Source organism: Sorex araneus, chromosome 3 (assembly GCF_027595985.1).
Source record: "Sorex araneus isolate mSorAra2 chromosome 3, mSorAra2.pri, whole genome shotgun sequence".
Lineage (NCBI taxonomy): Eukaryota > Metazoa > Chordata > Mammalia > Eulipotyphla > Soricidae > Sorex > Sorex araneus.
The window spans coordinates 157,414,658-157,438,061 of record NC_073304.1 but is presented as its reverse complement, the minus strand read 5'-3'; the positions used below and the strand labels follow the sequence as shown (position 1 = coordinate 157,438,061).

Here is a 23,404-nt window from a genome sequence, read left to right as displayed (position 1 = left end):
GAGTGCAGAGCCAGGAGTGACCCCTGTGCATCGCCAGGTGTGACCCAAAAAGAAAAAAAAAAAAAAAAGGCACCTGCCTTGCATGCAGCCGACCCTGGTTCAACATTCCTGCACTGCAAATTGTCCCCGAGCACCACCAGGAGTGATCCCTGAGCACAGAGCCAGGAGCAAGCCCTGAGCAACGCCAGGTGTGGCCAAAAAAATTAAATAATGAAACAATAGCAATAAAATGCAAGACTTTAGCCTCTCATAGACTGCTGTTCAGACTATTCCTCCTTCCCCAGTACTTGCACTGATTTCACTGATTTCTACTAAAATGGGTGGGTGGGTCCACATTTATCTCCAGCAAATCTTACTTTATATCTTTTCCCATTCTCCCAGTTGACTAATATATTTTAGAACCATGCTGACATGGCATACATTAGCTGTTCCCTACTGCGCTGGCTCCGCCGCCAGTCATAACTGCTTGATCTGGGGGCCCCAATCTCACACTAGTGCCGCCCAAAGCCCCTCCCAAAATCTGCACCTGGAGGCCAGGACACAAGGGTTTCTTCTCATTTGTCTTGTTTTGTCCCTTGTTTTGTTTCTCACATGAGTGAGTCTCCCTGACTTTTTTTTTTCCTTAACATGACACCCTACAGTTTCATCCATATTGTTGCAAAAATGCCAAGATTTTATTTTTCCTTATAAGCAGGTAGGGGGGGCGGAGTGATAATACAGCAGGTAAGGTGTTGGCCTTGCACATGGCCGACCTGAGTTGATCCCTGGCAATCCATACGGTCCCCTGAGCCCGGCCAGGAGTGATCCCCAACCACAGAACCAGGAGTAAGCCCTAAGCATCGCTGGGAGGGACCCACCCGGGACCCACCCTCCCCCCACCCCAAGAAAAGACCGCTGTGTATAAGCAGGTGACGTTTGGTTGTGTATACAGGCACAGACCACATAGTTTTGAGCACCAGGTGGGCAACAGAGCCCCCTGAACTCTCCCCAGCCCCAGAGCACATTTCTGCTGCCCTTGGAGACTTGGGTTCTTCGCCAGTCTTGGCTCTTGGAAACAGCCCGGAATACTCATGGCCGTATGGATCTCTCCAACTAGTGCCCTTCGGATTGATACCTAGGAGTGGAACTGCTGGGTCGCGTGCTCGACCCATTTTTAATATTCTGAGAACTCACTTTCACAGAGACGGGAGCAGTCTGCACCCCGCCCGAGATGCCTGAGGAGTCCGTCCCCCACACCCTTCCCAGCACCTATGTATGGCCTTGCTGGTGACCAGCCAGAGCTCTGAGTGAGGGTGACAGCTCGCTGTCATGGTGTCTTGGTTTCCCCTCATCACCGGAGATGACGGGCACTTGTCTTCACATCCCTGCTGGCTGTTGGCTGTCTGCATGTCTCCTCGGGAAATGTGTCTGCTCTGTGCTTCTTCCCACCTTCTGATGGGACCGTTTGCTTGCTGGTCGCTGGGTTTAGCAGTTCCGCAACTTTCAAGGACATGAGCCCTTTGTTAGCTGCAGTGCACAAGTATGCCCCATAGCTTCTTTCCCTGGCAGAAGCTCTGCTCTTTGATAAAATACCACTGATATATTCTTGTTTTTCTGCCACTGAAGCCAAGGCCCTCGAGGGCACCCTGCAGGCAAGACCACAGCGTGTCTGGCCTGTTTTCTTCACACTCGTAAATTCTTAGGGACTGCGGTGACATCATGTTCCTCCCCTACAAACGTGGCCAACCGCTGAGCAGACAGTAAGCATCCAATGGAGATTCATTTGTGGAACTAGATTTGGCCCTCTGAGAAATGACATCAGTCTTGCTAGTCATCAAAGGGACCTCTGCTGCCATTCACTGAAGCTTCCTTTTACAGGCGGGCATGTCAGCCCAAGAACGTCTGACGTGCTATTCAGAAGAGACAGCAGGGAGAGAGAGTACTCAGGCAGGGCGCTTGGCTTGCATGTGGCCCACCCAGGTTTGATCCCCGGCATCCCAAACGGTCTCCCGGGTGCACCAGGAGTGATTCCTGAGTCAGGAGTCAGCCTGAGCACTGCCAGGAGTGGCCCAAGAACAAACAAAGAAACAGGATGGAGGGAGCTCATGGTCTCATCCGCCACCGTATTGTGATCCCTGTTGCCCAACAGCTGCAGACTCGGGCTCCAGCCCGCAGGCAGAGCGCGGGGCCCCAACCAGCACCCGCGAACTCTTGCTGGGGCTGTCTTTTCTGCTACGGGTGACTCTGGCTTTTTTTCCTTCTGTTTTTGGTGTTCAGGCCACACCCAGCAATGCCAGGGGCTACTCCTAACCCTGCACTCAGGAATTACTCCTGGGGTGCCGGGATTGAAACCGAGCTGCGTGCCAGACAAAAGCCTGCCCCTGTGCCAGCTTCCAGCCCCGAGCTCTTTTTCCTTGATGGGCATAAACAGTTGCTGGCACTCCTCTGGTCCGTGCGTGCTCTAACACGCCTGCATTTTACCCAAAGCACTCACACGACAGGCCCATCCTGGGCTTTGGAGAAGCGTTACCTGGGAAGAGAGGATTCGGGGCGACGCCTCTGCTTTTGTCCCAGTTAAAACAGAACGAAGTGCCCAGCGAGGTGAGGTGTCCCCCGGGAAGAAAGCACAGTCTCTGGCATGAAAACGCATCTGCAACCCCCTTCTGCCTCTCCCCCAGTCCTCACTGAGGCAGCGAGCCTGCCCTCTGCACCCCATTATCCGAGAGTGCGGTTACCAGGTCCCCCTTATTCTAAGTCACTGCCAGCATTACTGGCAACCTCCGCACATAGTGAATGAACCAGAGCACTGCAACAGGCACGTAAATCCCACATCTCTCCAGAGAGCGGGTGTGACAGAACGATTCCCGCGGTTCAGTTCCTCCAGGGAGGCGGGGCTGGGCTCTCTCCCCGAAGATGCTCAAAGCCTCGGCTAGGCAAGGTCACCACCAGCTTCTGGTCCCTGCTGAGAAAGCTGACATGAAACTGGTCTCAACAGCTTCCCCTCCCTACAGGAGTGACGAAGAGGGGCAGGGTGGGAGCACGAGGGGGAGGGAGCTCATGCTTCCCAGGAGGGAGGTCTCAGGCGGCCCACCCCTTTAAGACCACCCCCCCTGACCAACCCCCCCCCCCCCCGGCCTCCTAAAGGAAAATGAAAACTGCAGCAAAGACAAGGATAGAAGCAGTGGAGGCGCGGTCTTGCTGCTACAGGAGCAGGCAGACACAGGCCAGAGCCAGGTGGAAAGGAGAGAGCAGGGTCTGTGCGAAGTGTTTCTCGGCAGAACCGTCCGTCTCCAGGCCTGGGGAGATGTGTGAAGTGAACACAGGTTTCGTAAAGGGAAGCCGGATCCCTGCCTGGCACTGCATGGTCCCCCGAGCACTCCCAGGGACCACCCCAGAGCAATCAGCTGAAAATAGTCTCCAGAAGAAAAAAAAAAGTGCGAGAGGTCCTGCATATTTCTAGACACCACAGCCTGATACCCAGGGGGCCTGCACTGAAATTCTGTTTAACCCACCGGAGTCAGCTGAGGGCCCAGGTTCTAAGGCCACATCCCCCACACAAAAAAATGCAAATTCACACCCTCCCTGCTGTTCCCACCACCTCACAATGGGTTCCAGCCCGTTCAGTCTGTCCCCAGAGGACTGTACTGGAGCAACAAGGGAGCCACTGGGGTCCAGAGACCACCTCCCAGCAGCGAGCGGGCAGCGTGGGAGCAGCGTCACTCAGGGAAGGGGAAGGAAGTGCCGAACAGCTGGAGCCTGTGCACCGTGTCCTGTGCTGCAGGGGTGGAGGGAGGAAGGGGACTGTTCGCCCGTCCTCCTCCCTACCCCCGCCACTCCCCACCAATTCCCCAAATGCAGGGGCCGTTTCCAGGGACAGCAGCAGAATGCGCAGGAGTCTTGCGGGGCACGGCCTAGCTCCGGCTGGGAGTGTGGGAGTCACGGTCACACATGTTCACAGTCAAGGGGCAGAGGCCTGCGAGCTGGGGTTTTCCCGGCGCACACCTCCGAAAAGGCTTCCAACAGATCTCTGCCGCCACTAAGACCCAGGATAAACGGGAGCCCGGGAGCCACGAGGAAGGCAAGAGAACAGCGCGGATCTCACTCCAGGGCCCAGGACAAATGAGACATTCCGGCTGGCAAAGGAAGCCCCGAGTCCTCGGCCCGTGATGCGGGGGTCCCGGGCCTTAGGAACACAACCCTCTTTGATACACAGCAAGGAGCCAGGAGACGGGAGGAGGTGAAGGGCCCTTTGAGGAGCAAACAGCAGCAAAACTTCTCATTAAAACTAGGACCTACTGGGGGCAGGAGGAATAGGACAGCAGGGAGGGCACCTGCCTTGCACACGGCCAACCCGGGTTCAATCCCCAGCATCCCACAAAGTCACCAATTGTGGACCCTATGTGCAGAGCCAGGAGAAAACCCTGGTGACCCCGAGCACTAATGGTTGAGCATGGAACCGTGAGACTTGTATCACCAGGAGAGGTCCAGGACATCTCCAAGCACCACTGCAGGTGGCCCCTATAAAAATAATAAAACAGGGGCTGGAAGGATAGCACAGCGGGTAGGGCATTTGCCTTGTACATGGCCGACCGGGTTCGATTCCCAGCATCCCATATGGTCCCCTGAGCACCGACAGGGGTAATTCCTGAGTGCAGAGCCAGGAGTGACCCCTGTGCATCGCCAGGTGTGACCCAAAAAGCAAAATAAAAATAATAATAATAATAATTATTATTATTATTATTATTATTATTATTACTACTATTATAATAAAACCGAAAAGCACCCCAATCCATTAGATTGGCAAAAAAAAAATTTTTTTTTGATTTTGGGGCCATACCCAACAGTGCTCAGAGCTTATTCCTGGCTCAGTGCTCAGGATCACTCCTGGCAGTGCTCAGGGAACCATATGGGATGCCGGGGATGAAACCAGGATTGGTTGTATGCAGGGCAAGTACCTACTTGCTATACTATCACTCCGGCCCAGAGATTGACAAAATTTTTAAAGAAAGCAAAAAGCCCAATTCGGGGCAGGTGTGTGGAAACAGGCATTTTCTCTTCTGTTTAGGCAGGATCTGCTTAAATAGGCATCTTCTTTCCTGGTAGGAACCTAAGTTTTCTCAGCATCTAAAACCCAATTTGGAAAATTTGTCAGAATAACTGTCTCCTTTGAAAGACAAATTTCATACACACATCAGAGAGAAATGCTGGTAAGTCCTGGCCCACTAGCCTAACAATGGTTCAGCCACGCCTCCTGCCCAGTGGGCCCGACGGGTGGTTTTGAAGACAGAGGCGACATCAAACATCCCCACCTGTGAGAGAGCCGCGCAGAGCCCCAGAGGAAAAGTCCTCGTTGCTCATATTCACCTGGAGAAAACAAACTGCTCCTATCACACGCCGGTCAGCACAGCTTCTCCCCAACTGTCTCCTTTTCATTTTTCTGGTTCGGGAACCACAGCTGACGATGTCAGGGCACACGCCTGGCTCTGCAGCTGGCAGGGCTCAGGGACCACCTGAGGTGTCAGGGAACACGCAGGGCGGGCGTCTCTGCCCCGAGCCATCCCCCCAGCACCCGGTGGAGGACTCCAGCCCTTCCATCACTGAGTCCCTCCCCCTGAACCAGAGACAGCGACACTGAGCAAGGAGCCAGGAGTGGCACCCAAGCACTGCTAGGTGTGGCCAAAAAGTGAAAAGAAAAAAGGTTCCTTTCCTCTTTTTCCCTTTGCAATTTATCTGTTGGAAGGAATGAGGTCATTTGGTTTGTCTCGGCCTAGAAGCCTAGAAGCACTGCATACTGCATCCTGGTGTGTTGCTTTTTTCTTTTGGGGGGGGAGGGAGCACACCTGGCTGTGCTCAGGGCTCAGGAGGCCATAGTGGGGTGCTGGAGATTGAACCTGGGTCAGCTGCGTGCAAAGCAGTGCCCTGCCCGCTGTGCTATCTCAGCGGTCCCAGGCACCCTCGAGTCTGCCCTGCACTCCTCTGCCGGCCAAGCTTCTGAAAGCCGGGAGCACGCTCTGGAGACTCAAGGAGGCAGAGGCTGGGTCTGGGGAGGAAAGGCCAGAGCTGCGAGCTGCAATGGGAGGGCCCGGACACGGGCACTGTAAGTAACGGCTCTCATTCTCAGCTAAATCACCCATGTCCACAGGGTCAATCCATCCATTAGAAAGTGCCTCGTCAGCGTGTTTGCGAAGCCTCAGCTGCTGCTGATCACTGCCCACATCCGCGCTTCACAAGGAGATGAAAAATGGTGATATCCGAAGCCAATCACCAGCCCTTATTTATGAGTGGAAACACTTCTATAAAGTAATTGCTCCCCCTGAGTGATTGTTTACCGAGGTACGTTCAGGGAAAAGGGCTGAATTCTTTCCCGTCATTTATCAGTCATACAAATAACAAGGTGGTCCCCTCGAATCCTCAAAAAAATCACCACTGAAGGGGCCAGAGCGATAGCACAGCAGGCAGGGCGCTTGCCTTGCACACATTCAACCAGGATTCTATCTTCGGCATCCCACCTAGTACCCGTGCACTGCCTGGAGTGACTCCTGAGCACAGAGCCAGGAATAACCCCTGAGCACCGCCAGATGTGGCCCACAAAATGTCACTGTCTCTGTCATCCTGTTGCTCATCGATTTTTTTCAAGCGGGCACCAGAAACATCTCCATTGTGAGACTTGTTGTTACTGGTTTTGGCATTTCGAATACGCCACGGGGAGCTTGCCAGGCTCTGCCGTGCGGGCGGGATACTTTTGGTAGCTTGCTGGGCTCTCCAAGAGGGGCAGAGGAATCAAACCCAGGTTGGCCATGTGCAGGGCAAATGCCCTACCGCTATGCTAATTACTCCAGTCCTTCCCACAAAATACAAAACAAACAGACAAAATCACCACCAAAGAGGGGCCAAAGCAACAGCACAGCAGAGAAGGCCTTGTATAGAGCCAACCGAGTTTGATCCCCGATGCCACACAGGATTCCCAAGCTCCGCCAGGAGTGACCCTGAACACAGTGCCAAGACAGCCGTGAGCACCACTGGGTGTGGTCCAAAAGAATAAAAATAAATACATCACCAAAGAACTACTTCTGTCACTTACAGGACAAACGTATTTGTACTTAGTCTTGTTTACTGGGGGTAGGGGGAGGGGGCCTTACCCTGGACTGTTTCTCCAGCCCAAGACCTTACAAATGTTAAACATATCTATAGTCTCTCAAGATGCTTGCAGGCATTTTTTTCTTTTTGTGGGCCACTCTGTCCTGTTCTCTCCCCTTCAGGATCTATCAGGGTCCTCTGTACAGGACCCGCGGCAGCAGCACCCACCAGCTGCTCGAAGCAGCTGTCCCTCTGAGGGGCTCTGACTCCTCCCAGCGCGAGTGTAGACGCCAGATCACCTCGCTGCCATCGACCGGCTGCACCTGAGTCTTGAGGGGCCAGGGCCAGGAAACATGGTTTCTATGAGAAAACATACCCTGAGTGAAGTACTCCTCACTGCAGTGGACACCAAACAGGTTTCCGGTGTTTTATTTTACTGCTTTAAGGTTTATATCTTTTCCACTTTCACAAAGAATCTAAATCATTGAAATTAGAACACTGAGGCCAGAAATACAGCCAAGGGCCGAGTATGTGCCTTGTGGTGTCGGGGCAGGGGGGAAGCCACGGCTCTCACGGACTCCACTTTCCCCCCACCCCACCCCCTTCGGCCCAGCTGCGGAAGGGGAAGCTGAAGCTCTGGGATGCACGGGGGGGGGGGGGGGGGGGGGGGGGCCCTCCCCCCCGCCTCATCCGTCTCAGTCCACATGCTCCAGGCATCTGGAATCCAAGTGAGCAAATGGTGAGATAAATGATACAGTTCTGACAGAACTTGCTGGGGTTTTTACAGACCTTTCTGTTTTGCATGGTTTCAACTTTTAAAAAAAATTTTTTTTTTAATTTTATTGAATCACCGTGAGATAGTTACAAGCTTTCATGTTTGGGTTACAATCTCACAATGATCAAACACCCATCCCTCCACCAGTGCACATTCCCCACCACCAATATCCCAGGTATACACCCCCCTTCCCACCCTCCCCCTGCCTCCATGGCAGACAATATTCCCCATACTCTCTCTCTACTTTTGGGCATTACGGCTTGCAACACAGACACTGAGAAGTCATCACGTTTGGTCCATTATCTACTCTCGACATGCATCTCCCATCCCAACTGGTTCCTCCAGCCATCATTTTCTTAGTGATCCCATCTCTATTCCATCTGCCTTCTCCCCTCCACTCATGAGGCAGTCTTCCAGCTATGGGGCAATCCCCCTGGCCCTTGTATCTACTGTCCTTGGGTGTCAGCCTCATGTGATGTTATTTTATACTCCACAAATGAGTGCAGTCCCTCTATGTCTGTCCCTCTCTTTCTGACTCGTTTCACTTAGCATGATACTCTCCATGTCTATCTATTTATAAGCAAATTTCATGACTTCATCTCTCCTAACAGCTGCATTGTATTCCATTGTGTAGATGTATCAAAGTTTCTTTAACCAATCATCTGTTTTAGGGCACTCAGGTTGTTTCCAAATTTTGGCTATTGTGAACAGTGCTGCAATGAATATATAGGTACAGATGTCATTTCTACTGTGCTCTTTTGCATCCTCAAGATTAATTCCCAGAAGTGGTATTGCGGGTCATATGGAAGCTCAATTTCGAGGTTTTGAAGTACTGTCCATATTGTTTTCCAGAAAGGCTGGAGCAGTTGGCGTTCCCACCAACAGTGAAGGAGCGTCCCTTTTTCCCCACATCCATGCCAGCCCTGGTTGCTTTTGTTCTTTTGAATGTGTGCCAGTCTCTGTGGTGTGAGATGATATCTCATTGTTGTTTTGATTTGCATCTCCCTGATAACTAGGGATATGGAGCACTTTTTCATGTGCCTTTTGGCCATTTGTATTTCTTTTTTGAGGAAACTTCTGTTCATTTATTCTCCCCATTTTTTGATGGGGTTGCAGGTTTTTTTCTTATACAATTCTACTAATGTCTTGTATATCCTGGAAATTAATCCCTTATCAGAGGGGTATTGGGTAAATATTCTTTCCCATTCTGTGGGCTCTTCCTCTATCTTGGTCACTTTCTTTTGAGGTGCAGAAGCTTCTTAGTTTGATGTAGTCCCATTTGTTGATGTTTGCTTCCACTTGCATGGTCAGTGCTGTTTCATCCTTAAAGATGCTTTTAGCTTCAATATCGTGGAGAGTTCTGCCTACATTTTCTTCTGTGAACCTTATAGATTCATGTCTGATATTGAGGTCGGTTTCAACTTTTCATTGGGAAAAAAAAGTCATTACTCCCCAACTGAGCACAACGATTCATTACTGAAGTGATCTCAACATCAACATAGGGCTCTCATATTATGCACAGTCAAAGGCATTCCATTTTTAAAAATCCTGTCAAGTTTTAAAAATGAACTCATGTCAGGCTAGAGTGATAGCACAGCGGATAGGGCGTTTGCCTTGTATGGGGCCAAACCTGGGTTTGATTCCCAGCATCCCATACGGTCCCCTGAGCACCACTAGGAGTAATTCCTGAGTGCAGAGCCAGGAGTAACCCCTGTGCATTGCCGGGTGTGACCCAAAAAAAGCCAAAAAAAAAAAAATGAATTCATGTCTCTCCATTGATGGAACCAATAAATATTCACAGAGATGAACCTAGTTTGGTGGGTCAAGAAGCTCCCTAATTTGGGGCTGGAGCAATAATACAGCGGATAGGGCATTTGGCCTGCATACAGACGGCCCCGGATTTGATCCCCAGTATCCCACATGGTTCCCTGAGCACCACTAGGAGTAATTTCTAAGTGCAGAGCCAGGAGTAACCCCTGAGTATCGACAGGTGTGACCCCACCTCCCCCATAACTAATGATCAAAAAACATTAAGATAAAACAACTCTGCTCCAGGTGGACCAGGAATCTGTCTGTAATTTATATGCTGGAACCAACTTCCAGTGCAACAGGGCCAGGGGCGAGCCTTGGGAGGAACCGGGCAGTGGGGCCAGCACCCCTCTACAGAAAATAGCCCAGAAGTCCGCAGCCCTGCCAGCAACCGGGGACAGGGTGGAGAAACCACACTGGGGCCCACACAGATGCTCTGCCGGCGCCCCCGCCCTGATCTGCACCCTCCGTGTTGCAGCAAGTCTCTGCCATCCGTCAGCCACCCCGAGTGTGCCACCCAACAGTGCAGGACGGGCTGCAGACCATCTCCTTCCCACTCACTGGCCCCTCAGGATTCCAGCTTGCTGCCAATCAGGACTAAGATGGCAAAGACGCCTGGAGCTCATCTCTAGACTTTATGGGGCGCCGACGTCAGCCCCAACCAGAGACACACAGACAGCAGGGTCCCGGCCACCATCCGCTCGGCCGGGCTGCGGCTGGCCCTGCCCTCGAGGTGCATGCGGGGACATGGTGGCATCGGGGCAGCTGATGCTCTCACCCCACTCTGCTCAGGGTGTACGCCCGTCTCCACTTGCGTCTCAAATGTTATAAAGGAAGCACCCAAATCCTCGACGGAAATACTTGAAAGCAGAAAGTGCGGTTGGATTCAATGAGAATTTCCTGGCTAGTCATGTATGACGCCCACTGGTACACCTGGGTAAGAGCCAACATGAAAGTGAAGCTATTTGGAATCACGGGGTCCAAATCAAGACTGACAATACCCACCTTTGTGCCTGGAGGAAAATAAGGACGATGCCCCCTCAAAGTCCAGTTAAATTAGGTTACAAGAGAAATACGGATAGAAGGAAAGAAATGTTTTATTGAGGGGCTGGAGTGATAGCACAGTGGATAGGGCACTGTCCTGCATGTACCCAACCCGTGTTTCATCCTTGGCACTACACATGGTCCCCTGAGCTCCACCAGCAGTGATCCCGGAGCACAGAGCCAGGCACAAGCCCTCAGCACAGAGCCAGAGTTAGCTCTGAGCACAGAGCCAGGAGTTAGCACTGAGAGCAGAGCCAGAGTTAGCTCTGAGCACAGAGCCAGGAGTCAGCACTGAGCACAGAGCCAGAGTTAGCTCTGAGCACAAAACCAGGATCAAGTCCTGGGCAGAGCTAGGAACAAGCCCCGAGCACCACAGTGTTGCCCCCAAACCAAAATATGATTGATTGGGGTGGGGGCAAGGGTGGCAGGTATCAAATACAGGGTTTCAGGCCTGAAGCCAGCGGACACTCTACCACTGAGCCCAGACAGACACTTGACAAGGAACCCCAGAAGAGGCCAGAGATGCTCGCTGGGCTGCAGCACCTGCTCGGCACGCAGGAGCGGGGCCCCACCCTGGGTCCCAGAGTTCCCAAGCACAGCCAGGACCAAGCGCAGCTGAACGCCATACTAAGAACAGCCCTGAGCACCTCCAGATATAGCCCCAGAACAGAAAAAGAAAACAGAACAAAAACCACTTTTTTTTCAGATGTTAGAATGAGAAGCTAAAATGAGGAATGTTTTTGATACACATGCCACCAAATTTATTTCAAACCTCATTAGGAATTTTAACCCAATATGTTTTTATCTAGGGGCCACACCTGGCGATGCTCAAGGCTTACTCCTGGCTCTGTACTCAGGGAGCACTCTTGGTAGTTCTCAGGGAACCAAATAGGGTGCCAAGGATCAAACCCAGGTGGGCCATGTGCAAAGCAAGTACCCACTGTACTGGTAATTTAAGACCAAAAAAAAAAAAAAAAACATTAATTTAAGACGAGTATTAAAATGTTCCAGGATCTACCAAGACTCTTAAAACCCAGTATTATTCACTGAGGCTTGAAACAATAGTGTGTGTGTGTGTGTGTGTGTGTGTGTGTGTGTGTGTGTGTCTGTGTGTCTGTGTGTCTGTGTGTGTGTGTGTGTATTTGAGGCCACACATGGCACTCAGGGGCTACTACTCCTGACGTGGGGTTTAGGGGTCCCCCTGTTGGGATTCGGGGAGCCCCATGGCACTCGTGACCAAACCTGGGCCTCCTGCACGTGCGTCAGCTCACTCTGCCACCTCTCTGGCCCTCCAATATATTCTTCTTTAAATTTCTCTGACAAATCATGCTTTTATTAGCAAGGAGGGTCCAACCGATTTGAGACTCACACACCTACATGTACTCTGTCTAGTTCTCACCAGAGGAAGAGGAGGTCTTTAATACACCAGAGGCAGACATCAGAGTGTGTAGAGCACAGAGGTGGGGCGAGGGCACGCCAGGAGTCTTGACCTTCACCAGACAAAAAGGCGAGAAGGCAACTCATGGCTCAGAAACTCAGAGTGCTGACTGGGGCGTATGGTCATAAGTTGAAATCCCTGGTACCCACGTGCGCTGAGCCCAATCCTGGCTGCTCTCCTGCCCGTGAGCCCCAAGGCTGGGAGTACTCCCCACACACACCACAGCCAAGCACGCAGAAGCACCTTCGAAATAAGGGTGCGAATGTGTGTCAAAGCCAGAGAGTGCAACCCCCCGGGGGCTTGCGTGTGAACACAACAGGGATCCATGGCCCTCAACTAAGAGGGCGAACCCCCGGACCACAGGCGGGCAAGGGTACGAGCCGGTCATCACGACAACGACAGCAAAGGGAGCGGAGAGAGGAAGGAACCGTTCTCCGAGGCGCTATTACCTGCTGAGTCGTTGCGTCCTGCTGCACATAAGTTACCTGGCCTGGGTCTGTAAACAGAGTCTGGACAAAAGAAACAAACCAAAAAAGTTACCAACAGACCTTTGGACAGTCACACAGGAAACTATTTACTGCTAAACACCAATTCTCAGGAGAGTTACCTTCCAGACGGCTACTAATAACCCTTCATTAATATGAAGAAGATAAAGATAATGGTCTTACATTTTAGCTAAAGCCTTCTATTCTCAGTGTTCCCAGGAGACTGGCCATCTCAGGGGCCCACAAACGTCACGATTTTACGCTTAAGCCAAGGCCCTCATTGTCAGGAGAAAAGGGGGACAAACCTACTGAACTTAAGGCACCTTAAATTCTCTTTTGGAGAAAGACCTCTCATCATCATTTTTATAAGTTATCATTATCAAAAAAAAAAAAAAGTTATGACCTGGGTCATGATATACCAAAAGTAACTAGAAAAGGGAAAATTATTCCAAATTATTTCAGCCAGGTCCCAGTTTTCAGAAAACTTCCAATCCTGAAAATTAGTCTTTCCTCTAAAATTCTGACCAGGCCCTGTGCAGGGCTGTGGGGCTAAGACTGTGGTTTGATTCCAGAGGAAGATAAAAGCAATCTCAGCCAGAAACACGGGACAGATGCAACAGAAAAACGATCCTCGCCTTCACCCCTGGGTTTCAGCATGCGCAAAAGAAAAAAGATGATCCTCGCTCAGATATGTAGGAGCACAGCAATTAACTGAAAGCTGAGCGCGGGATGCTCTTTAAACTCTCTAGTCTGGCTGTAACGTAATTAGGGGAGTCAAACTACGCAGATGCCCTCTAGCTGGGTGGCACTTCCCCTATGACGCATACCTGAATGATATTTATTAGGCGCATCCCACTTCTTGGGATGATTGAAGCCTCATGATTAAATATTGAACGTGGGCAAACTCTCATGACAAGGTTCCTACTACCCAAGTATGGAAAGTGGTTAGTTGTTTTTTTCATTTTCTTTCATTTTTAAATAGCTTAAAATGCGCCGTGCAATGCAAACTGCTAGGCAGAGACGACCATGTGTATCCTGGGCCACATTGTGTCATACACAGGGAAAGTAATGCTCCAAGTCACCGGCAAAAAAGTGAAAAATTGGAGCGACTGGGACCGCAGTCTGGACCTCTGCTTCCTTCTAATGTCCTTCCATATGGGCCAATGCATCATTAATAATAAAGAGAAGCAAGCGAGCAAGCAGACTCCTTTGCTAACGCACGCAAATAAAATCCTCTTCATATTTTCTATGATCCAGCTCTGATCGCACTGGTCAGAATGAGATGCCATTCGGGGCCTGGTTCTTAGTCTCTGAGTCTCAGGAGGACGGACATGTCGATCAGCTTACAAATGGCCAGTGGAAGGACTGCCATGAAGCCAGTGCTCACACCCATTCCATCTCATTTCTGGGAAATCACTTCCTGCGCCACGGTGGCCAGCATGGAGCAGTCTGTGTGCTTGGGACACAGTGATCGGGAGTCCCAGGGGGGGTTCTGATTAAGAAACCGAGAGGGGGCTAGAGCGATTGCACAGCGGGTAGGGCATTTGCCTTGCACACCGCCAACCCGGGTTCAATCCCCAGCATCCCACATGGTCCCCCGAGCACCGCCAGGAGTAATTCCTGAGTGCAGAGCCAGGAGTAACCCCTGTGCATCACTGGGTGTGACCAAAAAAGAAAAAAAAGGAAACCAAGAGGAAACAAGCATCCATTACGTGCCTGCGCAGCATCCACGGGATGGATGTACACCAGCGTGTGCTCTGGCCCATCCACTGATGTGTAGGAGGCGCCGTCCGCCGTGTATACCACCTGCTGGGGTGGCCGGACCTGGTCATCGGTATAGACGATCTGGGCCACGGTCCCGGCCTCCGGAACAAAGTGCACCTGGAGAGAGAGCAGCGAGTGTGGAGCGAGCATCCTTGCCAGATGGTGCCTGCCTCGACCAACCATGCCCTGTGCACATCTGACGGCTGCCCCTGGCTGCCAAGGGGCTGGCGATCTCCAGCTAAGCGAGTGAATGCCTCAAGGCCAGAACCGAGCACCTTGTCACTGAGTCACTGTTCTGGACCTGCGGCGGACTCAGAGTCTGTCTGACGCCAAGGACTGGTGCAGGATTGGGGGTGGACAGCAGGGCTGGAAATGTGACCCCTAGGCAAGGAGGCTGACATACAGGTACAGATCTTTCTGCTTCATGGCCAAGCCAACTGCTCTCAACTATCATAAATGCTCTACTTGGAGACCCCTGCCCACAGTGGCCACAGGAAAACAAGACCCTGCGGGGGGCTTACTACCACTGTTTGCCCGGGCAACAGAGGGAACTGGGCTGGTCCTTGCCAGTGACATTCAAGCACAGGATATTCAAATAAAGCGCTTTTAAGGGATTCTTGAACAACAATTTCAGTTGTCACTAAAGAAATAATTTCCTATCTACAAGAATGCCAGCAAAGTTTGAGTGTGGTAGGACTGGAGTCAAAATATCGAATGTAACCAAAGTAGAGAAAGAGTATGGGGGGAAATTGTCTGCCACACAGGCAAGGGGAAGGGTTGGAATGGGGGTGAGGAGGGGGGTATACTGGGGATTTTGGTGGTAGAAAATGTGCACTGGTGAAGGGATGGATGTTTGATGATTGTATGACCAAAGCTCAAACATGAAAACTTTGTAACTGTATCTCACGGTGAATCAAAAAAGGGGAAAAACAATAATAATAATAAAATAATAAAATAAAATTAACATTCAGACTAAATGAAAAAATATATAAAAAATTAAAATAAAGTACAAGAATGCCAGCAGAAACAGAATTCTGTAAGGTATTTTCTGGACAGGCAGCTCTAGAAGTCCGAGTTCTTGACGGCCAGGACTTGGCACAAAGCCTGATGCCGGATACTGACCGTGTGGAAGCAGATGGTCAAGTGCACATTTAGGAGAGAAATAAATGTTGTGCTAATAGGGAATACTGGACTCTTCCACTCTCCTGATTCTGGACCGAACTTCCTAATTTGTTTTCTTCAGTGGAGAATGGTCGATCCCCAAAATGATATGAGCTAATTTCATCAGCAGAAAGAGATCTGGGGACTAAATGCACTCAGGCATCACAGAAAAACACCAAACTACGACCAGAGAGATAGCTCAAGGGCTGGGCGCGTGCAAAGGCTGCCTTGCAGCAGGAGGGCCCAGGTTCAATCTGCAGCACCTCACATTCGCTGAGGACAGGGTTGGGATTTGCCCCATGCGTACTGAATGTGACCCAGGAAAATTTCCACTTTTATATTAGGTAATCAGTGTGGTATCTACATAAATTTGCTCTGTCCATGAAGACTCAGCTCAGAAGGAAGCAGAGAGTCTATTTGCACAGTTTTCATTGCAGCAGGGTGATTCTGTGAGCTTAGAGTTGGTCATTAAAATCAAAATCTTGCACAGTTTTCAGAGCTTTTAAAAAAAATAAAAAAGGTTTCCCACAAAGAACTTATCCAAGTTTTCTACCTAGTCCTCATCACTCAGTGTTCTGCTCAGCAGAATTCCTGGCCAGCATGAACAGCTGGAAAAAGGGAGTATGTGAAGGGATGCTGAGTTCTGCATCCTGCAGGGGAACCTTCAAGGAGGAAGCCTTTTTTCTCATGGACTCCACCATTATCAGAAACAAAACACACCCAAAATGTAAAGCTGCAGGGCAGCAGTTCCAAAACGGTTCCCCTAAGAAACAAGACTGTCTCAATTCTGTTGGAAGAAACTTTAGAACATTTTTTCAACATATTCTGAATCATACTTTTAAATCAGACCAATGAATCACCTGTATTTACTATAATATTTATTATATTGCTTAAAAGAAGTGTGCACATTTAAACGTTCCAACATTAACTTCCTGATTAACCTGCATATATGTAACTCAATGGCAAACTGAAATTACACATTTACTATAGTGCACGTAATTAAGAACTACATTTTAGGCCCGAGGATCCATGTAGTTCATAGATAAAGCCTACACTTTGCAGGTCGAAGGCCCTGGACTCAACCCCTGTCCCTCCATTCCAAAAACAGCATCAAGTAGGGCTGGAGAGATAACACGGTGGGGAGGGTGCTTGCCCTGCTCGTGGGTGACATGGATTCGATTCCAGGAATCCTATGTGGTCCACCGAGCAGGAGTGATTCCTGAGTACAGAGTCAGGAGTAACTCCTGAGCACAGCTAGTTGTGCCCACCACACCTCCTCCCCCAATTTTTTAAAATATAGCATTAAGTTTGGTCCCATAAAGAATGGCCCCAGGTAACTGCTGCTCCTTCCCAAAATTCAGATTTGTCCCCCAAATGAAGGAATTTGCTTTTGCCGAGAGAAGTCACATGCTGGTTCTCTGCGTGGTTCCAAAGCAGAGGTTGGCAATGACAGCACAGCTTTGGAATTAAGAACGGAACCCAGAGCTGATGACACAGAATAATGTGTAGTGACAGGTGCATACTGGGAATCAGAAGGAAACACCCCTCACTTCAGACTCGGAGAAGTGAAAACCTGTCCTGGAGTGCGGAGAAGGAATCTGAGGCTTTCACTGCCGCAGCACTAAAGGAAACTGGGTCAGGAAGTGGAGCGCCAGGTGGCCAGTTCGCAGCCCTGCTAACTCCCGCACTGCTAGCCCGCCCCGGCCCTGCTGCAGGCTCGGTGTGTCCCTACAGATGCTGCTGAGCCCTGTGGCTGCCCAGTGTCCCCGTGGGAGCAGTGCTGGAGCCCGAGCGGGCAAGCCCATGCTTACCTGCGCCGTGCTGCCCTCATGCTCTGCAGACGGTGGCCACACATGGGAACCTTCGTCTTTGGAGTCCATCCTTCCCTCGACAGTGCCACCACCGGCCCCTAGTGCAGCACAGGGTGGGGGCCGGTCATCTGTCCACCACACGCCTGTTCATGAAGGGCAAAACGCCTCTCTGACACGTGCCTGGGGAAAGGTCGAAGGAACCAAGATGTGAGACAGACTAATATGTTCAAGTTAGAGTTTCAAACACAAAGGGGCTTAGGCAGGGTTCTGCAGGGCCCAAAGGAACAGCACACGGGTCTAGAGTACCTGCCTTGCAAGCACTTGGCCATGGGTTCAGAGTCCCTGCGTCCACCACGCACCCAGCACGATCCTCCCAGTGCTGCTGTCTGCCATCCCGGGCACCTCGAGGGCATTTGCCTATTCCACAGCCAGACGAACGTGAGCATCACAAAACGACTGTGGCCACTCAGTGAGCACTGTGAGATGCATGGGCGCCAGGCAGGAAACTTGAAGACTGACTGTGTGTCTCAGCTGAGAGTGAAAGCCCCAATGGCATGGGGCAGTGGCAGTCTGGCCTTAGTCTTCAAGGCTGAGATGGCCAAGAAGAGGGGGCCAGGGGGGCCACAGACTAGAGGTGATCAGGGCTGTGGTGGAGGGTCTTGGGTACTTTAGTCCTAGTTAAGGGGCACTACACATTGATGACAGTGTGTATTATAACCATGTCACTTGAACTACAATAAAACTACAAATTATAAAAATATGATGTCGCAGACCTCAACACCCAGATGGCTGGCCAGGAGAGTTAGTCAGAAGGACGATAACTAGCCACAATTGCTGCTCCCCCTAACTTTACAATACTATTAGTAAAGAAAGTCCAAAATGGTCAAATCTCTCCTTCCAGATGTGTTTGGAACCAGTGGTTTAGAGTGCCCAGCCAGGAGAATTTATTCTTGCATGTATCACTATTGAGACCTACGGAGTTTCCACAACTATTGAACTGTTTCAGATGTTGGTGTGTCACCCTGCAACTGGCCTAATAACTGGTTCAAGAAAATGAAATTCTAGGCCTGACTCCACAGGTAAGTGGGTCATGTGAAATCTTCCTGCACGGGGCCAAAGAGATGATTCAAGACTGATGTTCTTGCCGTGCATGAAACCAGTCCTGGCTCAATCCTTAGTGATTGTCACCCTAGTGACAGACGGTCCCCCGGCACCAGGGGGAGCAGCCTGGAGTACCCCCTGAGCACGGACTTTTGGGGCATGACCCCAAAACCAAAATGTACTTATCTTTGTGTGTGTGTGTGTGTGTGTGTGTGTGTGTGTGTGTGTGTAAATCTTTTCATGTCAGCACCTGTACCTACGAAAGGGGAGGATAAATGGTTTCTGGTGTCTGCTTCGGTTTAAACTTAAATGAGAGGCAACAGAAGAAAAACCACAGACTCTGATTTTGGGGCCACACCTGGCAGTGCTTAGAGGCCAATGGGGGGATAGAACCTGGGCCTTCAGGGCTGGAGTGATAGCAAAGTGGGTAGGATGTTTGCCTTACACACAGCTGACCTGGGTTCAATCCCTGGCATCCCACATGTTCTCCTTCCATCATCTCCAGGAGTAATTCCTGAGTGCAGAGACAGGAGTAACCCTGAGCATTGCCAGGTGTGACCCAAAAAACAAAAACAAAAACAAAACAAAACAAAGCCTTTGTCTTCAGCAAGCAAAGCACGGCTCCAGCTACGTCTCTGGCCTGGCAGACTCTGAGGTGCATGGTCTGGCTTTCACTGGCCCCACGGCCCACTACTTATCACCTTGGCTAAGTCACCTAAACCCTGCAATTCAGGGTCATTGATATGTGAACAGAGACCAGCACTGCCTCGAGTGTGTATCCGTCAAAGGTGCAGACATGAGACACACAGATGACGCATAAATGCATCAACTTTCATGCTTCACAGATGCACTAGAAGAGCCACCGCATCTTCCAACCATCCCCTCCTCCTTTTGTATAAACTGGCAACTTATCAAACCGGAAATGTCCTGCGCTTGAGCTTCCTTTCCAGGGAGCCCTGGCGTGGCTACTTTCCCTTCTGATTACTTTTCATCCTGCAGGACTGCCCGGTTCCCAGAGCAGGGCACAGACTGCGCTGTCCACCAGCAGGGTGCTGACCAGCTCTGACCGGGGCGGACACTCCTGCCAGCTCCTCACTCTGCTGCCTCTCCCACAGCCCCAGAGAACCAGTGACCCACAAACTGCAGCTGACCCACAAATGGTCACTGTCTCCCTCCCTTATCTAGCTTCCCACGTTCCGGCGATGAGTCTCCAGGCAGGGAAGGGCGTGTATGCATCCAGCCTTGCTCTCGTGACTTCAAGAAAAAAGTGAAGTTATTTGTGTGTGCCCGGCTCTGTTCTTGGTCCTGCAGCAACATCAAGCGTCTCAAATGCAAAAAAAAAAAAAAGCCTGCAGGAAGCTGTGAGTCCACCACCCTGTCTGGAATAGTGTTTTGCTGGGAAGTGGACAATCTGGGTTTTCGCATCAGCCAGGTCTAGAGTCGCCATCCCCAGAGGCCATGTGCTGAGTAACCAGGATATCGGCAGCTGCCTGCAGCTCCTCCAAGTTACTGATCCCCAACTGTCCCCAGCCTTCACTTCTGCAAACCCTCACCCAACACCCTCTGTCCTCCACCCAGCCTCGGAGAATCAGGGATCAACATGCGGTGCAGTGAGGCCGGGTGGGGGTGGGCCACTGCCGGTCCTTGGGTCCCCCTGCTCACAAACGCACGTCACATCATGTCCCCACGTCATCAGTATCATGCCAAATGTCCTCAAACAGGCTGCACCATGATTTGCTGTTGAAATAAGAAAGGCCTGGGCACTGCAGCTGGCTGGGGGTGGGGGGTGGGGGGAGACACAAGCGTCACCTGTGGGAAGATGACCCGAACCTCAGGGACCTGGGCACCCACGTGGATGAGGCGGTCTGGGACACACCCCACGGAGGAGCACGCTCAGGAGCCTGGTGCGAGCTGGCGGGGAGATTCCTTCGCATGGGGACCCCTCACCCCTCTCTGCATGATGCAGCAACACTCTGACAGACAGATCTAAATGACCCCCCAGAGCTGATAATACAAGAGACCCCAAGCCAACCCCCAGCACTGGAGAACAAGGAACCTGAAGGGTCCCTGCGATGAAAGGGAAGAAATTATAAGACTCCCTTAATTTATTTCACAGACATGTTTCCCTTTTATGTGGGCACAAGAGTGATGTGATTAAAAACTCGAAATAAATCTCAACAAGCTCTTGCAGTAAGTGCTTAATAAAAATTCTAAGTGGCAAAAAGCACTTGTATCAAAGTTTAATTGGCTTTTTTTTTTTTTTTGAGTTTTTAGGTCACACCCAATGATACTCAAGTCTTACTCCTGGCTCTCTGCACTCAAGAATTACTCCTGGCAGGGCTCAGGGGACCATATGGATGCCGGGGATGGAACTCAAGTTGGCGGGTACGAGGCAATTGCCCTACTCGCTGTACTACTGTTGCAGCCCCAAGCTTTTTCTTTCTTGAAGATATATTAAATAATTGTACAGCTGGCCATCGAGAGCCTGGGTTCAATGCAACAGCTCACAGTTGGGAATCACACATCTAGGATAAATGGTAAGCAGTGATTTCTGATGTTTTATGAACATCAAACAAAAAAGGTGAACAAAACCTTGCAGCACTGCGGACACTGGGAAGGAGAAGCAGTGGACAGCAGAGGCCCTCCCTGGCTGCCCACTCCTCCTCACAGCCTGGCAGCCCTGCGGGTGCCCCGTCAACGGCAGCTGCGCCTGCATTTCCCTGGGAGGAAGTAACAGGAGAACGTGGTCAGCAGTTCCCAGCCTTGGTCCAGGCTGCCTGAATGTCTCTCAGCCCAGGTAATGAGCTACGAGTCATGCTGAAAACAGACTCCATCCCGCCAGGAAGCAGAATGGACCCCACTCAGTGGGGAATATGCCAGAGAAACAAAGACTCTTCTCTGAGCACATAAAACAGCTGGGATGCCAGGCTTTTGGGCAATTCCAAGTGGTAATAACGACTCTGACAGGTTTCAGATAGTATATATATAAATTGTTTGGTTTTGGTTTTATTTGGGGCCACACCTGGCGGTGCCCAGGGCTTACTCAGGGCTGTTCGTGGGGGCCACTGGCAGGTAGGTGCCATGATTTTCAATACTGTTCAGGGTTGAGTTTCCACCCGACGTTCCCCAGGAGTGTCCCTGTCCCTCCCCCAGAGTCCGTGTCCCCACCCACCCTACAGCAAGCTCAGCTCTGTGGGTGCCTCTGTCACCATCGGCCGCTTGTTGTTCCCTCCCTGAGGTATATTCCAGACGAGATTGCTGCCTGCCCTCCCTCGGACCCACCGCCCTCAGCATCCTGCCCTCCAGGTCCATCCACGCGGCAGCAAGCAGCAGACCTCATCTTTCCTTACAGCTGAGTAGTATTCCAGGGTGTGCACAGATCACAGTGTGCTGGGTTTTGTTTTTAAAGTTTTGGGGTCACACCTGGTGATGCTTAAGGGTTACTCCTGGCTCTGTGTTCGGGAATTACTCCAGCATATGGATGCCACATGGGAATAGAACCTGGGTTGGTCGCATGCAAGGCAAACACCCTACCCACTATACCATGTCTCCATCCCTAAGACCACAGCTTTTTGTTTTGTTTTTTATCCATTCACCTAAAATGTGAATATGGAAGGAAGGTGGGGTGGGCCACACCCAGTGGTGCTCAGGGATCACTCCTGGCTCTGTGCTCAGGGATCACTCCTGGCTCTGTGCTCAGGGATCACTCCTGGAGCGACTCAGGGGACCATATGGGGTACCCGGGGTATGCTGCAGGCCAGGCCAGCACCTCAACCCTGTCCTGTCTCATGCATGTGCCACTCCTTTCTTCCTTCACACCTCAAAAGACGCAGGCAGGCAAGTCTTTCTTCTCCCAAGAAACCTTTTTATCCTTTTTCATAGAACTTTTCAGGTACCCAAGATCGATCCTCCCACCCCATTTGCTAGTTTATTAGCAATGCACTAGAGCTCCATCAAGCCTTTCAAAAGAACTCAAAAGAACTCACACCTTTCATGCAAAGAAAACAAGAAATGGGCTAAGAGATGTGTGGCGGGCGGGGTGGTCTCAGCCCCAATATTCTGCACGTAAGCCTCTGAGAGATCAAAGGAACAGCACTCAGCCTGCCTTGTAAAAATTGATCACCCTGATGTGCGCTGTTTCCTGCTCACAAAGAAAGAGTCTTGGCTGGGCCAACTTCAAAGAGGGAGAGCCACTGGACTCGCCTCCCCCTCCCTCACTGGCAGGCCATCAGCACCTTGTGGATCGGCAAACCCCACCCACTGCCCCAAAGCTCCTTTCTCCCAGGGAGAACCCCCTTCCTCAGCAGACTGAGGCCTGGCTGAGGGCTGCACCTGCTGCCATGCTGAGGGCAGGGGTAGGTGGGATGGACACTGGGAGGACTCTGAGGGAGCCCAGCGACCAGAGTCGCCCCGAACCCACCGCAGGTCAGGGAACTCCAGGCTGCAGGAAGCAGAACTGTCCGAGGGCTCATTCCACCCTCCCTGCCCCCAGATGGCAGCCCCTCTGGGGCTTCAACACTGTCTTGTAGCCCCCAGCCCAGTGGGGTTGGGAGGGGAGAAACGAGGGTCATCCCAGGGGATACTTTGGGCCATACCCCGTCGTGCGCAGGACTTGGCAGTGCTCTGGGGAGGACCAGGTGCAGTGCCAGGGATGGAAGTCAGGCCAGGCGCATGCAAGGCAAGCACTGTCTCCAAGCTCTGGCACTTTGAAGCTACTCATGTCTTCACATTTTCCGAGAGCTAAAAGCCTGGTCGGAGCTCTCTGCCACGGCCTCCGGATGCAGCTTAGCTGCTAGAGCCGAGCATCCTTCAACTGCTGCTGGTGACCCGCGCTCTCCTTCAACACAGTACTTTTCGTCTTGTTCTGGGGCCACACCCTGTGCCTAGAGTTTACTTCTGGCTTTGTGCTCAGGGACCTCCACTGGTAGGGTTTGGAAGACCATATGGGGTACCAGAAATT

General features: G+C 51.3%; 1 protein-coding gene across 1 annotated transcript in view; it reads right to left on the bottom strand.

The window, feature by feature from the left end:
* The window catches only part of PRDM10 (PR/SET domain 10), an 88,717-nt gene that overhangs the window by 51,033 nt on the left and 14,280 nt on the right, over positions 1–23,404 (bottom strand). Inside the window, exons 2-4 of the mRNA XM_055133288.1 lie at positions 17,344–17,523; positions 14,324–14,488; positions 12,572–12,631 (exon numbers count right to left, since the gene is read on the bottom strand). Of these exons, the coding sequence (XP_054989263.1) occupies positions 12,572–12,631; positions 14,324–14,488; positions 17,344–17,412 (294 nt within the window). The 5' untranslated portion in view covers positions 17,413–17,523. The remainder of the gene's footprint in view (positions 1–12,571; positions 12,632–14,323; positions 14,489–17,343; positions 17,524–23,404) is intronic.